This window comes from Schistocerca serialis, chromosome 1 (genome assembly GCF_023864345.2).
Source record: "Schistocerca serialis cubense isolate TAMUIC-IGC-003099 chromosome 1, iqSchSeri2.2, whole genome shotgun sequence".
NCBI lineage: Eukaryota > Metazoa > Arthropoda > Insecta > Orthoptera > Acrididae > Schistocerca > Schistocerca serialis.
Genome location: NC_064638.1, coordinates 1097110317 through 1097125659, shown reverse-complemented (window position 1 = coordinate 1097125659; position 15343 = coordinate 1097110317). Strand labels below are relative to the sequence as shown.

The window sequence follows — 15343 nt, the reverse complement described above, 5'->3', positions numbered from 1 at the left end:
TACATGGCTACTCCCCCACACCGCAAAGAGCTCCTAGAAAAGCTGCCAGCCAACCTGTATCCTGGTAAAGGAAGCCTCTGAATTATCTCCTTATTTAAGAAGTGTTCAGATATACCAATAATTTCAGAGTCAACATCTATAAGCAGTTCACTAACTTTATCTCTAATACCTTGTATATTTTGATGAAATATACTAATTCCCTCATTAATCGGATACCCAAGCTTTGTAGAAAGTGGCTTCTTTGTTAGAGAGACTTCCCTTAAGCAGGAATACCTATCAGCTGACTTCAATCTAAGAAAGGTACAGCTCTAACACCCACAACTACCGGAATTTTCCCATGAGTGATCCCACCACCCCCACCTATGCTGTCACCTACAAGTTTTGCCAACCTCCCCTTCCCATACCTGTTGAGGTGCAGGCCATGTCTAGTGAAACCCGTCCTACTGATAGACTCCACCGACACCACTGAAATGTGACTCATGCCTTCTGTCATCAGCGCACCCCCAAGTCTCATGTTATTACGCCTGACGGCTGTATTAAGATGAGGCCGATCGTGACGCTGAAACAGTTCCACGAAATGCACATTCGTTTTGCTAGTCTGAGTGGCTATCTTTTCCAGGTCACCATCTATGTCATACTCCCCATCCCTATCAATACTATTACCAGCCCCACCCACAATCACTACTTGATCCTCTTTAGTAAAATCCCTACATAACCCCCCTATGTTAAAAGTCACCTGAGCCAATCCTGCATTAGGCTTCACAATGCTGGTGACCTGGTACTCACTCCCCAAAACTTCCTGCAACTGCTGGCCTACACCTCTACCATGAGAACTACCTAACAGCAAAACCTTCTTCCTTCTCTTAGACTTTGCAACTGTCCTAGCCACCGTAACTGCTGAGGTCTGCTGCATACTTCCTACATCTACAGCTACTAGAGATTCCTCTCCACTAGACTCTGACAGTTGGTCATATCTATTACAAACACCAATAGTAAAACTGTCTGAAAATCTCCTTCTCCTAGCAGATCTCTTGCCAACAGCCAGCTCCCATTCCCCAACCCCCTTCTCCCTCCTCATCCTATCTAGCTCCTCCTGTGCGTTTTTCAACTGCACCTGAAGGGCACAGATCTTACGCTCCTGCTCCTCTATCAACTTACTCTTGCTACATAACCTGCAGTTCCAGGAGAGGATCTCACCAGAATGCCCACTGGCTTCCCCACTGCATTCCCCCCAGTGAAAATACTTCGAACAAGTCTCACACCGTAATCCACTACTCACGAACCTGTGTTTCAAATTGTAACCCTCCTTCGTTATTTGCATTCTGGTCAACAATATTAAAACCATTTCATTATATAAAAGATATTTAACTGTGACCCCCTCCCCACAGCACCGGTGAGATTTTCATTTGGTATCCATAAACACAAGGGAGGTGTAGTCAGTTTTAGAGAGACAGCAGGATTTTCCACAAATCTGGGTGTAGTTTTCCACTTGGAGAATCTTTCAATGCATGGTGAATAGTTTACTATAATATCACTAACCAGGATGCAGAACTTTTCTCATGACATTGCAGAATCTTTGCTGGTCATTAGTTGGAAAAATTAGGATACTAGTGTTTCTGACAGATAGAAACACTTAATAGGGGGTTATTGTTAGCTGCATTTTTGGCTGAACCAATGAGAATTCCCGTGTGTAAGAAAGAAATCACTCACTGTGCAGCAACAGTGCTGATAGCTTGGTTTTATCACAAAACTATTTCACTGTGCCAGAATGCTAATCCACTTCTATCTATGAGTAGCTCCTCCACCAGGGATGGTGCAGTTACATTGGAAAACCCTGAAATACATAGACCATGCTTTTGATACTGCGCACAATTACCAAAGAGGAAAAGAGGATTTTAAAGTCCATAGAGCATATTTCATCCACCTCTCACAGTTTGAACAGGGTGCATATTAAATTTGTCAACAGTGAAAGGTGGCTTCTAAATTGAAAACAATGTTGAAGTAGAGTCAGGTTATTTCAATAGTTATTAAAATGTGATGCATTGAGTCTTATTTTCAATAGTTGTACTGGTATTTGGGGGAGGGGGAGAGACTACGTGAAGTTTTGCAATCCAGACATGTAGCAACTCTGGCTCATATGATTTCATGTGAATCCATATATATGATGCACTGCTGCATTTAATGGTTTACTTATTGTTCAGCCGAGCAGTGTAAGGCGCCGCAGTCATGGGCTGTGCCGCTGGTCCCGGCGGAGGTTTGAGTCCTCCCTTGGACGTGTGTGTGTGTGTGTGTGTGTGTGTGTGTTTGTGTGTGTGTGTGTGTGTTTGTACTTAGGATAATTTAGTAATTTAGATTAAGTAGTGTGTAAGCTTAGGAACTGATGACCTTAGGAGTTAAGTCCCCTAAGATTTCACAGACATTTGAACATTTTGAACTTATTATTCTGCTTCCTGTTGTAACTATATTCATATGCCTTTCTTTTAGACTTGGTTCCAGTAAGTGTTTTCATTTATAGCATACAAGTATTGACAGTGGTTCTATCTTCACATTTGTAAGCACATGCTGGCTATAAATGAAACTCTTATGTTTCAGAGCTTCCACGATTTTGTACAGAAATGCTGTTATGCATAGGGGACAAATGGAATTGTGAAGCATTTTCTTAAAATGCTACATGCAAGTCCATGCAGGATGTGCCATCATTCTTATGAGTGAAAAATAGGACGTGCCACACACTGTCACATAGGTGTGTCTGATTCAGTAAAACTGTACTGAGCCCGGTGGTGCAATGGTTAAGACACTGGATTTTCATTTGGAAGAATAGCAGTTCAGATTTTGCTCTGGTCTTACTGATGGATTTCCCTTGTTTTCTGTAAACTGCTTAAGGTTAATACCAGGATGACACAGTTGATTTCCTTGTTTGTCCTTCCCAATCTGAACTTGTGCTACATTTCTAATCACCTCACTCTCAGTGGGACAGTAAAATCCTAGCTTTCTGTCATTCCTTTCTTTTGTGAGTATTAATAATGTAGTACAAAAATGGTTGAACCTGAATTTTTTTTAAAAATTGAGTGAGTGTGAACTTATACTACCGCAAAAGTATTTATAACTACTGATCAATATCACTGCAAAATGTGCACAGAAGATAAACTTAAAAGCAATGCAGAAGTTACTATACACTGTAATATACATGGTTGTATTTTTTATTATTATTAGTTTAGACATGCTTTTTGTTCCATAGATCATTATGTCTGTCTATTCTTTTTTTCTAGGCTTGAAAATGCATTCTATGATTTGGCACAAGCTTATTATCATCATGAAGCACGTAATGTAAAGGGTCATAGAGAACAGCTGAACAAGACTACTCATCAGTATCTTTTTGTGAGGCACCAGTTCAAGGTTGGCTTTTTGAATGAACTGAAGCAAGACAACCATACTGCCCAAAAGTGAGTCACTTTTCCTGTAACAGAGAGAATTTTTCACAATGTTACCTGCATGATACATGATATAACGCAACTTACATATCTGACAATAGTGAGACATAACACCATTTATGTACCCTCTTTCAGACATTACTCGCAAGCATACAGCAACCTGCTGGAAGTGAGAGTTGTAGACACAAATGCCCTAGAAGTCAAGACAGTGGCAGGTTTCATAAATTACAAACTTTGTAAAATAATGTTCCAGCAGAATTTACCAAGGGATGCCATCAATCAGTTTCGAAAACACACAGAACTTTTTAGGAGCTGCCTTGGGGCAAAAGATTTAGCATTTGAACACCATGCTTGGATGTCAAAGCAGTAAGTAGTCAGCACAGTGTTTCGGTCTCAAACTCTTATACTCTCTGTGGCTTTTGTTACAACATTCCTATGTCAAGGATTCTGTGATTACTTGAAGTTTATTACTAGCTCCGGCAGAGTATCTAATTTTAAAAAGTATATTACCAAGTAAAGATTGGTGTCACATTCTATTTTGATACTGTTTAAAGTTGATTTTTGGAAAAATAAGTAAATGGTATGTCCATAATTTCTATTGAAAGTTGTATGATTTCAGATTTTGTGCTTTTGGTGAAATATTTGAAGAAGCTATAAGGCTTGGACTCCCTGCATTACAGACACAACATCCAGGGTTCTATTACCAGCAGGCAGCACAGCATGCTACTGATAGAAAGGTGTCTTGTGAAGAATTGTGCAAGGTTTGTATATGTCCCCCTTGTTCAGGGCTTTTTTTTTATAAAAAAAATTGTGTATATCCTCATTAGGAAGAATTTTGAAGCAGCAATGCTTCACATTTGTTACACCATTTCAAACTTTTGCTTGTGTCCTGTGCTTCTCTTGGAAGGATTTCATCATATATAGAATTCAAATGTAAAGTTATGTAGAAGGAAGTAGTAGTCTATTGAAACCAGTATGACAGTGATGAGAAATTCAGATTGTGGTAAGAAATGTGACATGCAAATCCATAGTGTATGCAATGATATATAAATCAGCTTCTTACAATAGTAAATTTAATGTAAAAGCACTTTATTATGCTTTGTAGACTCTGTCATTGCCACATTGCTGTGGTGGTTTGTGAGACTCCAGATTGTGTAGATTAGTTTGCTTCAGTGTAGGAGTCCTGTGCAGTGTTGGTTGCCTATTTGCCTTAAGAATAATCTACATTCGTTTGATATTGCCATACCTTAACTAAACTAACAAAATGTCTATTTTTAGTTTTAACTGATATCAAGGATGAAAAATTATAGACAATGTAATTAATGAACCCTAAGATCAATGTTCTTTCACATCCGAGTAAATCCAAAGTCCCTTATCATTCATTATAGAAATCAATTCACATTTTCAAAAGTATATTCTGTTTTGATGAAGATTTAGGTTCCTATTAAATTGTATTAGTAATGCTTTACATTTTGATGAAGACATTATGATAGTACTAAAGTTGCACTCTCTCTTAATTACCAGGAGGTTTTGTGTTTTTTACCCATAAATTTTAACTTGTTCCTGACGAACCTTCACCTGCATATTGCAACTCTGAATATCAGGTTACATGGAAAATCAACCTCCACATTATGAACAAGTTTATAAGAATGATATGTTTGAGAAAATATAAGGCACTCTTAATGTTGTTGTGGCCTTCAGTCAGAATGGTGTTCTCTGTGGTCATATGTCCTGTGCAAGCTCTTCATCTCTGCATAACTACTGCAGCCTACAACCTGGTTACTGTGTTGGGAACTTGGTCTACCTCTACAATTTTTACCCTTTGTATTTCCCTCCACTACAAAATTGATGATTTCTTGATGTTTCAGGATATGTACTATCAACCAGTCCCTTCATTTAGTTGACTTGTGCCGTAAATTTCTTTCCCATTTCATTTCAGAACCTCCTTTTCAGTTAAAACTTTCTGGCAGATTAAATATGTGTGCCTGACAGAGACTCGAACTTGGGACCTTTCACAGGCAATTGCTGTACTTGAGCACTTTCCAGTGAAAGGCAAAGGTCCCAAATTTGAGTGCAGGTCCAACACACAGTTGTTATGTGCCAGGAAATTTCATATCAGTGCACACTCTGATGCAGACTGAAAAATTCATTCCTCTTTGTTGTTCAATCCACCAATCCAATGTTTCGTATTCTTCAGTGGCACCCCATTTCGAAATCTTCTATTCTCTTCTTGTCCATACTATTTTGTTGTCCATGCTCCACTTCTGTACAAGGCTACACACCAGACAAATACCTGAGAAAATACTTCCTAGTGCTTAGATTTGTATTTGATGTTAAGCATTCCTAAAAGATGGAAATTTGTTTTATTGCTTTTGAAAGTTTGCATTTTATATATTCTGTACTTCAGTATCATCAGTTATTTTGTTGACCAAATTACAAAACTAATCTGCTATTTTAAATGTCCCATTTCTTGATCCAATTCCCACACCACCATCTGGTTTTGCTTCCGAACTGACTATGCAAATGTAGATGAGATGTGGCTCAAATTCAAAGATATAGTAGCAACAGCAATTGAAAGAGTCATACCTCATAAATTGGTAAGAGATGGAACTGATCCCCCGTGGTACACAAAACAGGTCTGAACGCTGTTGCAGAGGCAACGGAAAAAGCATGCGAAGTTCAGAAGAACGTGAAATCCCGAAGATTGGCTAAAATTTACAGACGCGCAAAATTTGGCACGGACTTCAATGCGAGATGCCTTTAATAGGTTCCACAACGAAACATTGTCTCGAGATTTGGTAGAAAATCCGAAGAAATTCTGGTCGTATGTAAAGTACACAAGCAAGACGCAGTCAATACCCTCGCTGCGCAGTGCCGATGGTACTGTTACCAACAACTGTGCCGCTAAAGTGGAGTTATTGAACACAGTTTTCTGAAATTCCTTCACCAGGGAAGACGAATGGAATATTCCAGAATTTGAAACACGAACAGCTGCTAGCATGAGCTTCTTAGAAGTAGATATGTTAGGGTTTGCGAAACAACTGAAATCACTTGATACGGGCAAGTCTTCAGGTCCAGATTGTATACCGATTAGGTTCCTTTCAGATTACGCCGATACAATAGCTCCCTACTTAGCAATCATATAGAACCGCTCACTCACCGATAGATCTGTACCTACAGATTGGAAAATTGCGCAGGTGGCACCAGTGTTTAAGAAGGGTATTAGGAGTAATCCATCGAACTACGTCGGTTTGCAGTAGGGTTTTGGAGCATATACTGTATTCAAACATTATGAATCACCTCGAAGGGAACAGTCTATTGATACGTAATCAGCATGGTTTCAGAAAACATCGTTCTTGTGCAACACAGCTAGCTCTTTATTCGCACGAAGTAATGGCCGCTGTCGACAGGGGATCTCAAGTTGATTCCGTATTTCTAGATTTCCAGAAAGCTTTTGACACTGTTAGTCACAAGTGACTTCTAATCAAGCTGCGGGCCTACAGGGTATCGTCTCAGTTGTGCGACTGGATTCGTGATTTCCTGTCAGGAAGGTCACAGTTCGTAGTAATAGATGGCAAATCATCGAGTAAAACTGAAGTGATATCAGGTGTTCCCCAGGGAAGCGTCCTGGGAGCTCTGCTGTTCCTGATCTATATAAATGACCTGGGTGACAATCTGAGCAGTTCTCTTAGGTTGTTCGCAGATGATGCTGTAATTTATCGTCTAGTAAGGTCATCCGAAGACCAGTATCAGTTGCAAAGCGATTTAGAAAAGATTGCTGTATGGTGTGGCAGGTGGCAGTTGACGCTAAATAACGAAAAGTGTGAGGTGATCCACATGAGTTCCAAAAGAAATCCGTTGGAATTCGATTACTCGATAAATAGTACAATTCTCAAGGCTGTCAATTCAACTAAGTACCTGGGTGTTAAAATTATGAACAACTTCAGTTGGAAAGACCACATAGATAATATTGTGGGGAAGGCGAGCCGAAGGTTGCATTTCATTGGCAGGACACTTAGAAGATGCAACAAGTCCACTAAAGAGACAGCTTACACTACACTCGTTCGTCCTCTGTTAGAATATTGCTGCGCGGTGTGGGATCCTTACCAGGTGGGATTGTCGGAGGACATCGAAAGGGTGCAAAAAAGGGCAGCTCGTTTTGTATTATCACGTAATAGGGGAGAGAGTGTGGCAGATACGATACGCGAGTTGGGATGGAAGTCATTAAAGCAAAGACGTTTTTCGTCGCGGCGAGATCTATTTACGAAATTTCAGTCACCAACTTTCTCTTCCGAATGCGAAAATATTTTGTTGAGCCCAACCTACATAGGTAGGAATGACCATAGAAATAAAATAAGAGAAATCAGAGCTCGAACAGAAAGGTTTAGGTGTTCGTTTTTCCCGCGCGCTGTTCGGGAGTGGAATGGTAGAGAGATAGTATGATTGTGGTTCGATGAACCCTCTGCCAAGCACTTAAATGTGAATTTCAGAGTAGTCATGGAGATGTAGATGTTCATTTTGTAACTTAATTTCAAGACACTATGTATTCCATTTAAATGATCTTCAAAGTCTTTTGCCACTGCTGACAGAATTACAGTGTCCTCTGAAAACCTCAAAATTTTATTTCTTCTCCCAGAACTTATGTTCTCCTTTCAGATGTCTCCTTGGGTTCCTTCGCTACTTGCTCCGCATACAGATTGAATAATGTTAGGGGTACGCTACAACTCTGTATCAGTCCCGTCTCAGCTGCTGCTGTCCTTTCATGTCCTTTGACACTTATAACTGCATTCTGGTACAAGTTGTAGATAACCATTTGCTCCCTATTTTTTATCCATGATATCTTCAGAATTTGAAAACACATATTCAAGTCAGCATTGTCAAAGCTTTCTCTAAGATGATTTTGGTTATATGGTAACTAGGCCATGGTCTAAGGCAAATTCCTGTGCATAACATTTTGTGTCCTAATGCTGGAGACATCATCAGGAGCTATAAAGACTCGCATACTCATTTCAAATGCAAACAAGCTCTGCAGGCCAAACTGTTTATGCATATCCATACAATGCTGAGACTGTGACATCATCACATCATTTCCTAAGATTGCAGAGTCATGCCAACATATTTTACAGAGCTTGTAGACCTAGTGCGTAAGAGACACTCATCTTCACCTTTCAGCCATGAATCCCTTGGTATTCCTGGTCATTTCCTTCACATCTTCATTTCATCTATCTTCTTTGGAATCCTCATGTTTTCCATTCTCTGTAAAACAGAGGAACAGCATGGCATAAGACATGGGAGGTCCACTGTTCATCTCATATTTACAGTGAGGAAGCTCCAGAAGCACCATTATGAATCTGGAGAAGACCTTGTGATGGGCTTTATCAGTATAGAAAAGGCATTTGATAGCATCTGTAGAATAAAAATTTGGGAAATGCTAGAAAAGAGGGAGTGGAAAAGAGAGACAAGAAGCAGAATGGAGAAGATGCACAATGGAAGTATGAGTTTTGTGAAAATGGTAAATGAAAGAACAGATTGATTTTAGCAAACGAGTGGTGTGAAACAGAGCAGAGTTGTGGCACCTTTCCTCTTCATTGTGCCGATAGATGAGACAGTGACTAAGTGCCAGAAAAAACTGGAGAAGACAAGATGAAAGCAATGGCATTCATGGATATAGGAACAGCTGGATGCTTGGTAGGAAACAGTATGACAGTATGGGAATGAAATTTCATGTAAAACAATGAGAGATCATAGTTACAATTAGAAAAAAAAGATAGACCAACTAGTGGAACAAGAATGAAAGGTGAACAGTTGAAGAAGGTGGAAAGTGTCAAGTGCTTGGGAAATGTGATAGATGAAAATGGAAGAGATGAGAAAGATCAGTGAATGTGGAAGACAAACAGAAGTGTTAGGAGCCTGGTTTGAAACAAAGATGTCCCATTAAAAAAAAGCAAGGAAGTAATATATAGAAGTTACTACATCCCAGTACTGACATACCTGTATGTATCTGAAACAGGGTAATGAAGAAAAGGAATGTGAGCATATTACAGGCATGTGTAATGAAGTTCTTTGGAAGTGGGATAGGAGTAGCAAGGAGATATTGTATGAATAAGGGAAGGGTTAGAGAAATAGTGAAAGGGGATCCCTCACAGAGCAGGAAAGGCATGTCATTGCTAAGATGATATGGTTGCTTAAAGGGAATGGAAAACAGAAAAGATACTTTGCAGTAGATGCATTGTTGACCTTAGTACTAAGAAAAGCTCATAGTGCCAACTTCAGCACTGCAAGCTCCATATCAGATGACAGGATGACTACATAATCGTAGGAAACGGTCTGATGTAGCGATTCCTGACCATTGTTTGGATAGATACAAACAGACTTGACTCACTGAGCTTGTTTGAGTGTAAAACTAATAGTGTATTTGAGTCTTTATAACCTCTGATGATGTCTCCAGCATTAGGACCCAAAACGTTTGGCACAAAACAATGCCTTAGACCAAGGCTGCTCAACCTTTTTAGGCTGGAGATCTGCTTCATACAGTTTAGTCTATTTAGAGTGTTAGTGACTTAAAAATTCATAAAGGTTTAAGCAGACTGTATTATGGCCCTTACTAAACTCCACATTAACATTACATATCACTTGTGAATCTCAAAAAGCACAAATTATACAATATGGCTTCTAACAATGACTGTTTCATTGAACACACTTCCTACATGTCCTCTTGTTATATTGTCTCGTAGAAAAGTCCAGTCACATTACAATTTTCTTACTTTTCTTCACTCACCATGGAGCAACTCTGTCACAGAATAAATATTTTGCTCACGCAGGCAAAACGCGCAGCCTCGCGATGTATCTTCACTTTAAGCCAATAACAATGGAAAGGTCGTTGAACTGGTATCTTCACTTTAAGCCAATAACAATAGAAAGGTCGTTGAATTGATCAGTCTCTTCCACCAGCTAGTATGGGACAAGGGATATTATAATAGTCATTTTTTCCTCGCTCTGTTTATGAGTGGGACACGAAAGGAAATGACTATAGTGGTATGTGGTACCCTCGACCATGCATCATATGGTGGCTTGTGGAGTTTGTATGTTGATGTAGATACATATTCCTTCCAACTTCCAGCTTTCTCATCTTTGTCTGTTTAGGACTTAATGTGGCAAATGAATAATGTACTCCGGCATAACATGTGAAGTGCTGCTGAAGTCAGTTGACAACTGCATATTAATTACCATGTGTTAGTGTTTTTTGGATGCATACGTTATTAGTATGAAGCAAATATTGATTTGGAAACTTTGCATTTGGTAATATTTACACTTCAAGACATTTTTATATTTTTGGAGAAATAACACAAAAAAGAAGCAACTCATTGACTACATAAAGCAGTGTAAAATAAATGAATAAATAAAATGTGACTGATGAATCTTATCACGGAAAAGCAGAACTTCCTTCCTTAATAGCAGGCAGAAAGCAAGTCAAGAAAAGCAGGAGATTTGACATTTTATATGGCAACTATTTTTTCCTCTTGTGTGCTTGTTTGCCTTCCTTCGTTATTTTTTCCCCTTTCACAGAAGAAAACATTACATTTTATATCCCAAATGTAAATGTTCCCATTATTGCTGGTTTGCATTACTGCCACTATTTATTACTGATGTAACTTTCTTCCGTCCATCACCCAATTATTTTGAGTAAATTTATTTATTTATTTATTTATTTCAGAATCTTTGTAGCCACAAAGTCGAATAGATCTTTTGTAGACTTTTGCATTGTTGTATCGTATTTAAATGGAGAGTAAATATGAAACATTTTAGCTTTCATCATTTGTGGTGATGCTTTTATTTAGAAGTGCATAAAATTTATGTCTTTCAGCATGTTGAAACATATCCAGAGCCAGATCCTTTATCTGGTGAGAGCTCTCTGGAATTTTATGGCCAGCGGCCCTGGAGGCCTGGTAAGCTGAGTGCGGAGCCTCCAGATCCTTCCAAAGAAAAACAAGGTGTCCAGGCTCTGCAGTATCGGGAAAAGAATACTGTCAATCATTCGGTAAGGATACCAAAAACTAGTGATTGTTATTAGATCCACAATGGAGCAGCATGGACTACACATCAGATGCTAGAGGCACACTGATAGATAAGCAGTTTTTAGTAATTTTTCCAGTAGATGTACTGGTGATTTACTGGATATTTGCATTAATATTTAGTGTTAGAAGTTTAAAGGCGACACCCAGGCTGGCCAAAATTTCCTCTGCTCTTTTCTGACTGTGTTAATTATGTCAACAAAGTTTCAAGTTTTCTTAATGTGCAATTGTCTATAAGTTTATGCAACTGAATCAGATATGTGATTAGCCCGTAGCGAGAGACCCGGTAGAGCTGATGCTAAGTCAAAATGGAATGTCTTCCTTACAGAGTACAGCTCAGCTGTACTGCCTGGATTTTCATATTCTTCACAACATTGATAGGGCAGAATTTTTCAGCATGTCCCTTCATTTTTCTGCCAGTTGGTAGCATTGGATCATGTCCTGCACAGTCAACAAAACAAGACTGTTCACATGGCTTGATAAGCTTGGGGATACCTTCCGTTGTGTGCAGTTCATACCAGTGAAAATACAACACACACAACATCAGCAGTAGTACCAAATGCAACACTTTTAATAGTGTATTTGTTGCATTCTTATTGTAACAATTTTACTTACAGACCTCTTTGATGATCTGCGACTGCATGCAACTATTGCATGTTTAACACTTTTATATGTTTGAAATACCATGTTGCTTATACCCTGAATAAACAAGTAACAGCAAATATATACAGATCTATACAGTTACATGGTAGCCACATAGCAGTGTCTGAACCTCTGGAATTCCACTGAAGTAATTATGGTTCACATCCCCTCAATTACCACCCTTCTCCCCACTTTTTGCAAGCATAATACAAACATTGCTGAGGTGTGCTGAACATGATAAAACATTAAACCACATATGGGTGTATTGCACAGTCATTTAGTACCAGGATGTCTCAGCATATGCAGGCCACAAGAGATAGCATTCCTGGCACTCATCCAGTGGGATTGTTTAACTCGTGTGAAGTGGAACCAGGTGCAGCGTGCAACCTTATTGTGCTTAGAAGTGCATAAAGCAGTGGCTTCAAGGGTAGAGCTTAGGAAAGTTGTCAACCGCCCTCTGTGAGACAATGTGTTAGTTGTCATCCTTATGTAAAGTCCATTTTTAAGTGCTGTCCAACTTAAGAATGAGACCAGTTTCCTGGATGCTTGCAGATTGTTTCTAACCACATACAGGATGCTGGTCTTGAGCCCATTTGGCTTTTTCGTGATCACAAACTTTATAGGCTTGCCTTTGCTGAACTGAGAGTAGGCTTCACTCGTACCACATCGGAATGAGCCATCATTTAATTTGGTGAATAAGGGTCTGATGATGGTCTACAGGCCAAGACAAATGCGTGATGATGACCCACAGTACGTGGCGCAACATTCGCATGTTAGCTGTATCACCATCTCGTGCTGGGGGTGGATATCATCAACTGAAGCATGGATACTTCATCAAATTAATCATCATCTCGCCTTGGATCAGTATGTGCAGATCATAAAGCATACTGTGTTTCTGAGTGCAAGGATGTGCTATCCCAGTGGAGTGATGCAGTTTCAGCAGGACCGCTCACTAGTTCACACAAGTTGAATCGTGTCACAATGGCAGTTTGCAAAAGGCTGACATCGTTCTGACTGACTGGCCTGTTGAAACATTGGACTTGAATCCCACTGAAAGTTTGTGGGCCAAAGTGAAGCATCATATAAATTTACACTGGCCGACACCGGCATCATGCACACCTAACCAGCTGTGGGACCTTTTGTTGGATACATGTGAGAGTCTTGCGGATGATGTGGCTACTTCTAGAGGCCGACTACTTTCTTGCCTCATCAGATGAGGCAGGCAGTTGATGCCAATGGTTGATGGACCTCATACTAGCCTCATACCTGATGTGAAACTTTCCTCATCTTGTACGTATATTCCAATATTTGATGCAACTGTATGTTTTTTAAGTGGAAATCTACATGAAATCATTGTACTTTAACTCTTATTTATTGAATTTGTGCTACTTAACACTTAATACGTGTAACTTGAATACATCACAAACAAGTCAATTTGAATCAAAATACAAATTATGTCCTTAACCTTTGTTGCTCGCGCAGATGACACTCCTCATCCACATGACTTTCCCGCTCAACTTTGTCTGACAGGGCTGGATTGAGTTCGCGCCATTTTCAGTACCTTTTTGTTAACTCTCTGGCTGTTAGCTCCAATCATTGTTGCCTTTCAGTTACGAAAGATAAATTGTTTATGAAACATTATTATAGTCTTGAGGACACTTGTCATCTGCATGAGATCTGCTGCCACAATCTGAAACTAAGTTAAGTCTGTATTACTTTATTGCTTTCCTAGGTTCAATCATCTTTCACGTGTATAAATTTAAACGTATTGAAACTAATTGCAATTACCTTCAGTGTTACCTAGTATTCTGTTTATTTTTAAATTGTGGAAGAAATGTCAAAGGCAATAAACCTCGGACAGAGTTTAGTAGAGATCCTAATGTATGGCTGGAATGGTTCAATGAGCTGAGTGATGAAGATGCTCACAGTGATAGCGCTGACTCAGAGACTGAGGATTCTGTTCATGAAAGCGGTCATGATTGAGGAACAGAACAAGAAGTGTCAGAAAATGATGAATATGAATCACAGGAAGAAGTAACTCAAGAGGATGCATTTTTTTTTTAGGGAAAGATGGAATAACTAAATGGAGAAAAAATAAATATCCTACCAGTGTTAGAAGCAGATCTTGTAATTTGATTACACATTTGCCTGGACCAAAAAACAAGCTCGTATAAAAAAGACAGAAATAGAAATTCTGAATTTGTTCTTGGATGAAAACGTAATAAGCATTATCACAACATGCACTAATATATACATCTGTTAAGTTCATGGTAACTTTTCTAGGGAAAGGGACGCTAAAGAAACTGATGCGATAGAGATCAGAGCTTTCATTGGTTTGTTATATCTGTGTAGATCTCTGAGATGTTCTAGGAAGAGTATATTGAAATTGTGGGATAACTCAAAGGGAAACGGACTTGAATCATGTTATTTATGAGTAAGTGAAAACCGATTCAGGTTTCTATTGAAATGGCGGAGGTTTGATAATATCCGTGATAGAGGTGTTCGCTGAGAGATTGACAAGTTGGCTGCTACCATAGCTATCAGAGAGGTATTTGAACTATTCACGAACAATTGCCAAAATATTTCTTCACCTAGTGAATATCTTACTGTTGACGAACAGCTTTTGGCATTTAGAGGGAGCTGCCCATTCAGGCAATATATTCCTAGTGAACCAGCAAAGTATGGGTTGAAAGTGTTTGCTTTGGTTGATGTAATTTGAATTTAGAACCGTACATCGGTAAGCAACAAGAGGGACAATGTAATGTCAGTAATTCAGCTGAAGATATTGTTCTAAATGTACTGTATTTAGACTTAATAAAAAATCGTAAAGTTCAAAGTGTACAAATAGACCGCTAGCTTTGTGGGTGACACCAGTCATCCGCGCGAGTGACAATGTCACGAATTTTTGCGCAAGTAACGGAGGTTTAAGTGAGGGAGGTAGAGAATAAGAGCAGATAAACGCTAAAAACAGTAATATTCTGTTCCTTGGTGCCTCTCAAACATTTTCTTCATTTATTATGTAATCAGAGCACACAGAAGCTCTTTTTCAAGTTAAGATCCTTCAGGAGCACAAGGATAGCATTCCATACACTGTGCCCATTTCTCTGAGTCTTCAGAGAAACAACCAGTGCAGAATATGCATTCATTGTCTTCTCTATCAGGTTGTATATCTGGAGCATTGTCCACACTTAAATTTGT

The 15343-nt window shown here is 39.2% G+C and overlaps 1 protein-coding gene across 2 annotated transcripts in view; it reads left to right on the top strand.

Moving 5' to 3' along the window:
• Nucleotides 1-15343, top strand: part of LOC126416289 (trafficking protein particle complex subunit 11) — a 128693-nt gene that overhangs the window by 28365 nt on the left and 84985 nt on the right. For both annotated transcript variants that reach the window (XM_050083943.1, XM_050083952.1), the window contains exons 5-8: nucleotides 3270-3443; nucleotides 3567-3797; nucleotides 4051-4192; nucleotides 11296-11469. In XM_050083943.1, the coding sequence (XP_049939900.1) occupies nucleotides 3270-3443; nucleotides 3567-3797; nucleotides 4051-4192; nucleotides 11296-11469 (721 nt within the window). The remainder of the gene's footprint in view (nucleotides 1-3269; nucleotides 3444-3566; nucleotides 3798-4050; nucleotides 4193-11295; nucleotides 11470-15343) is intronic.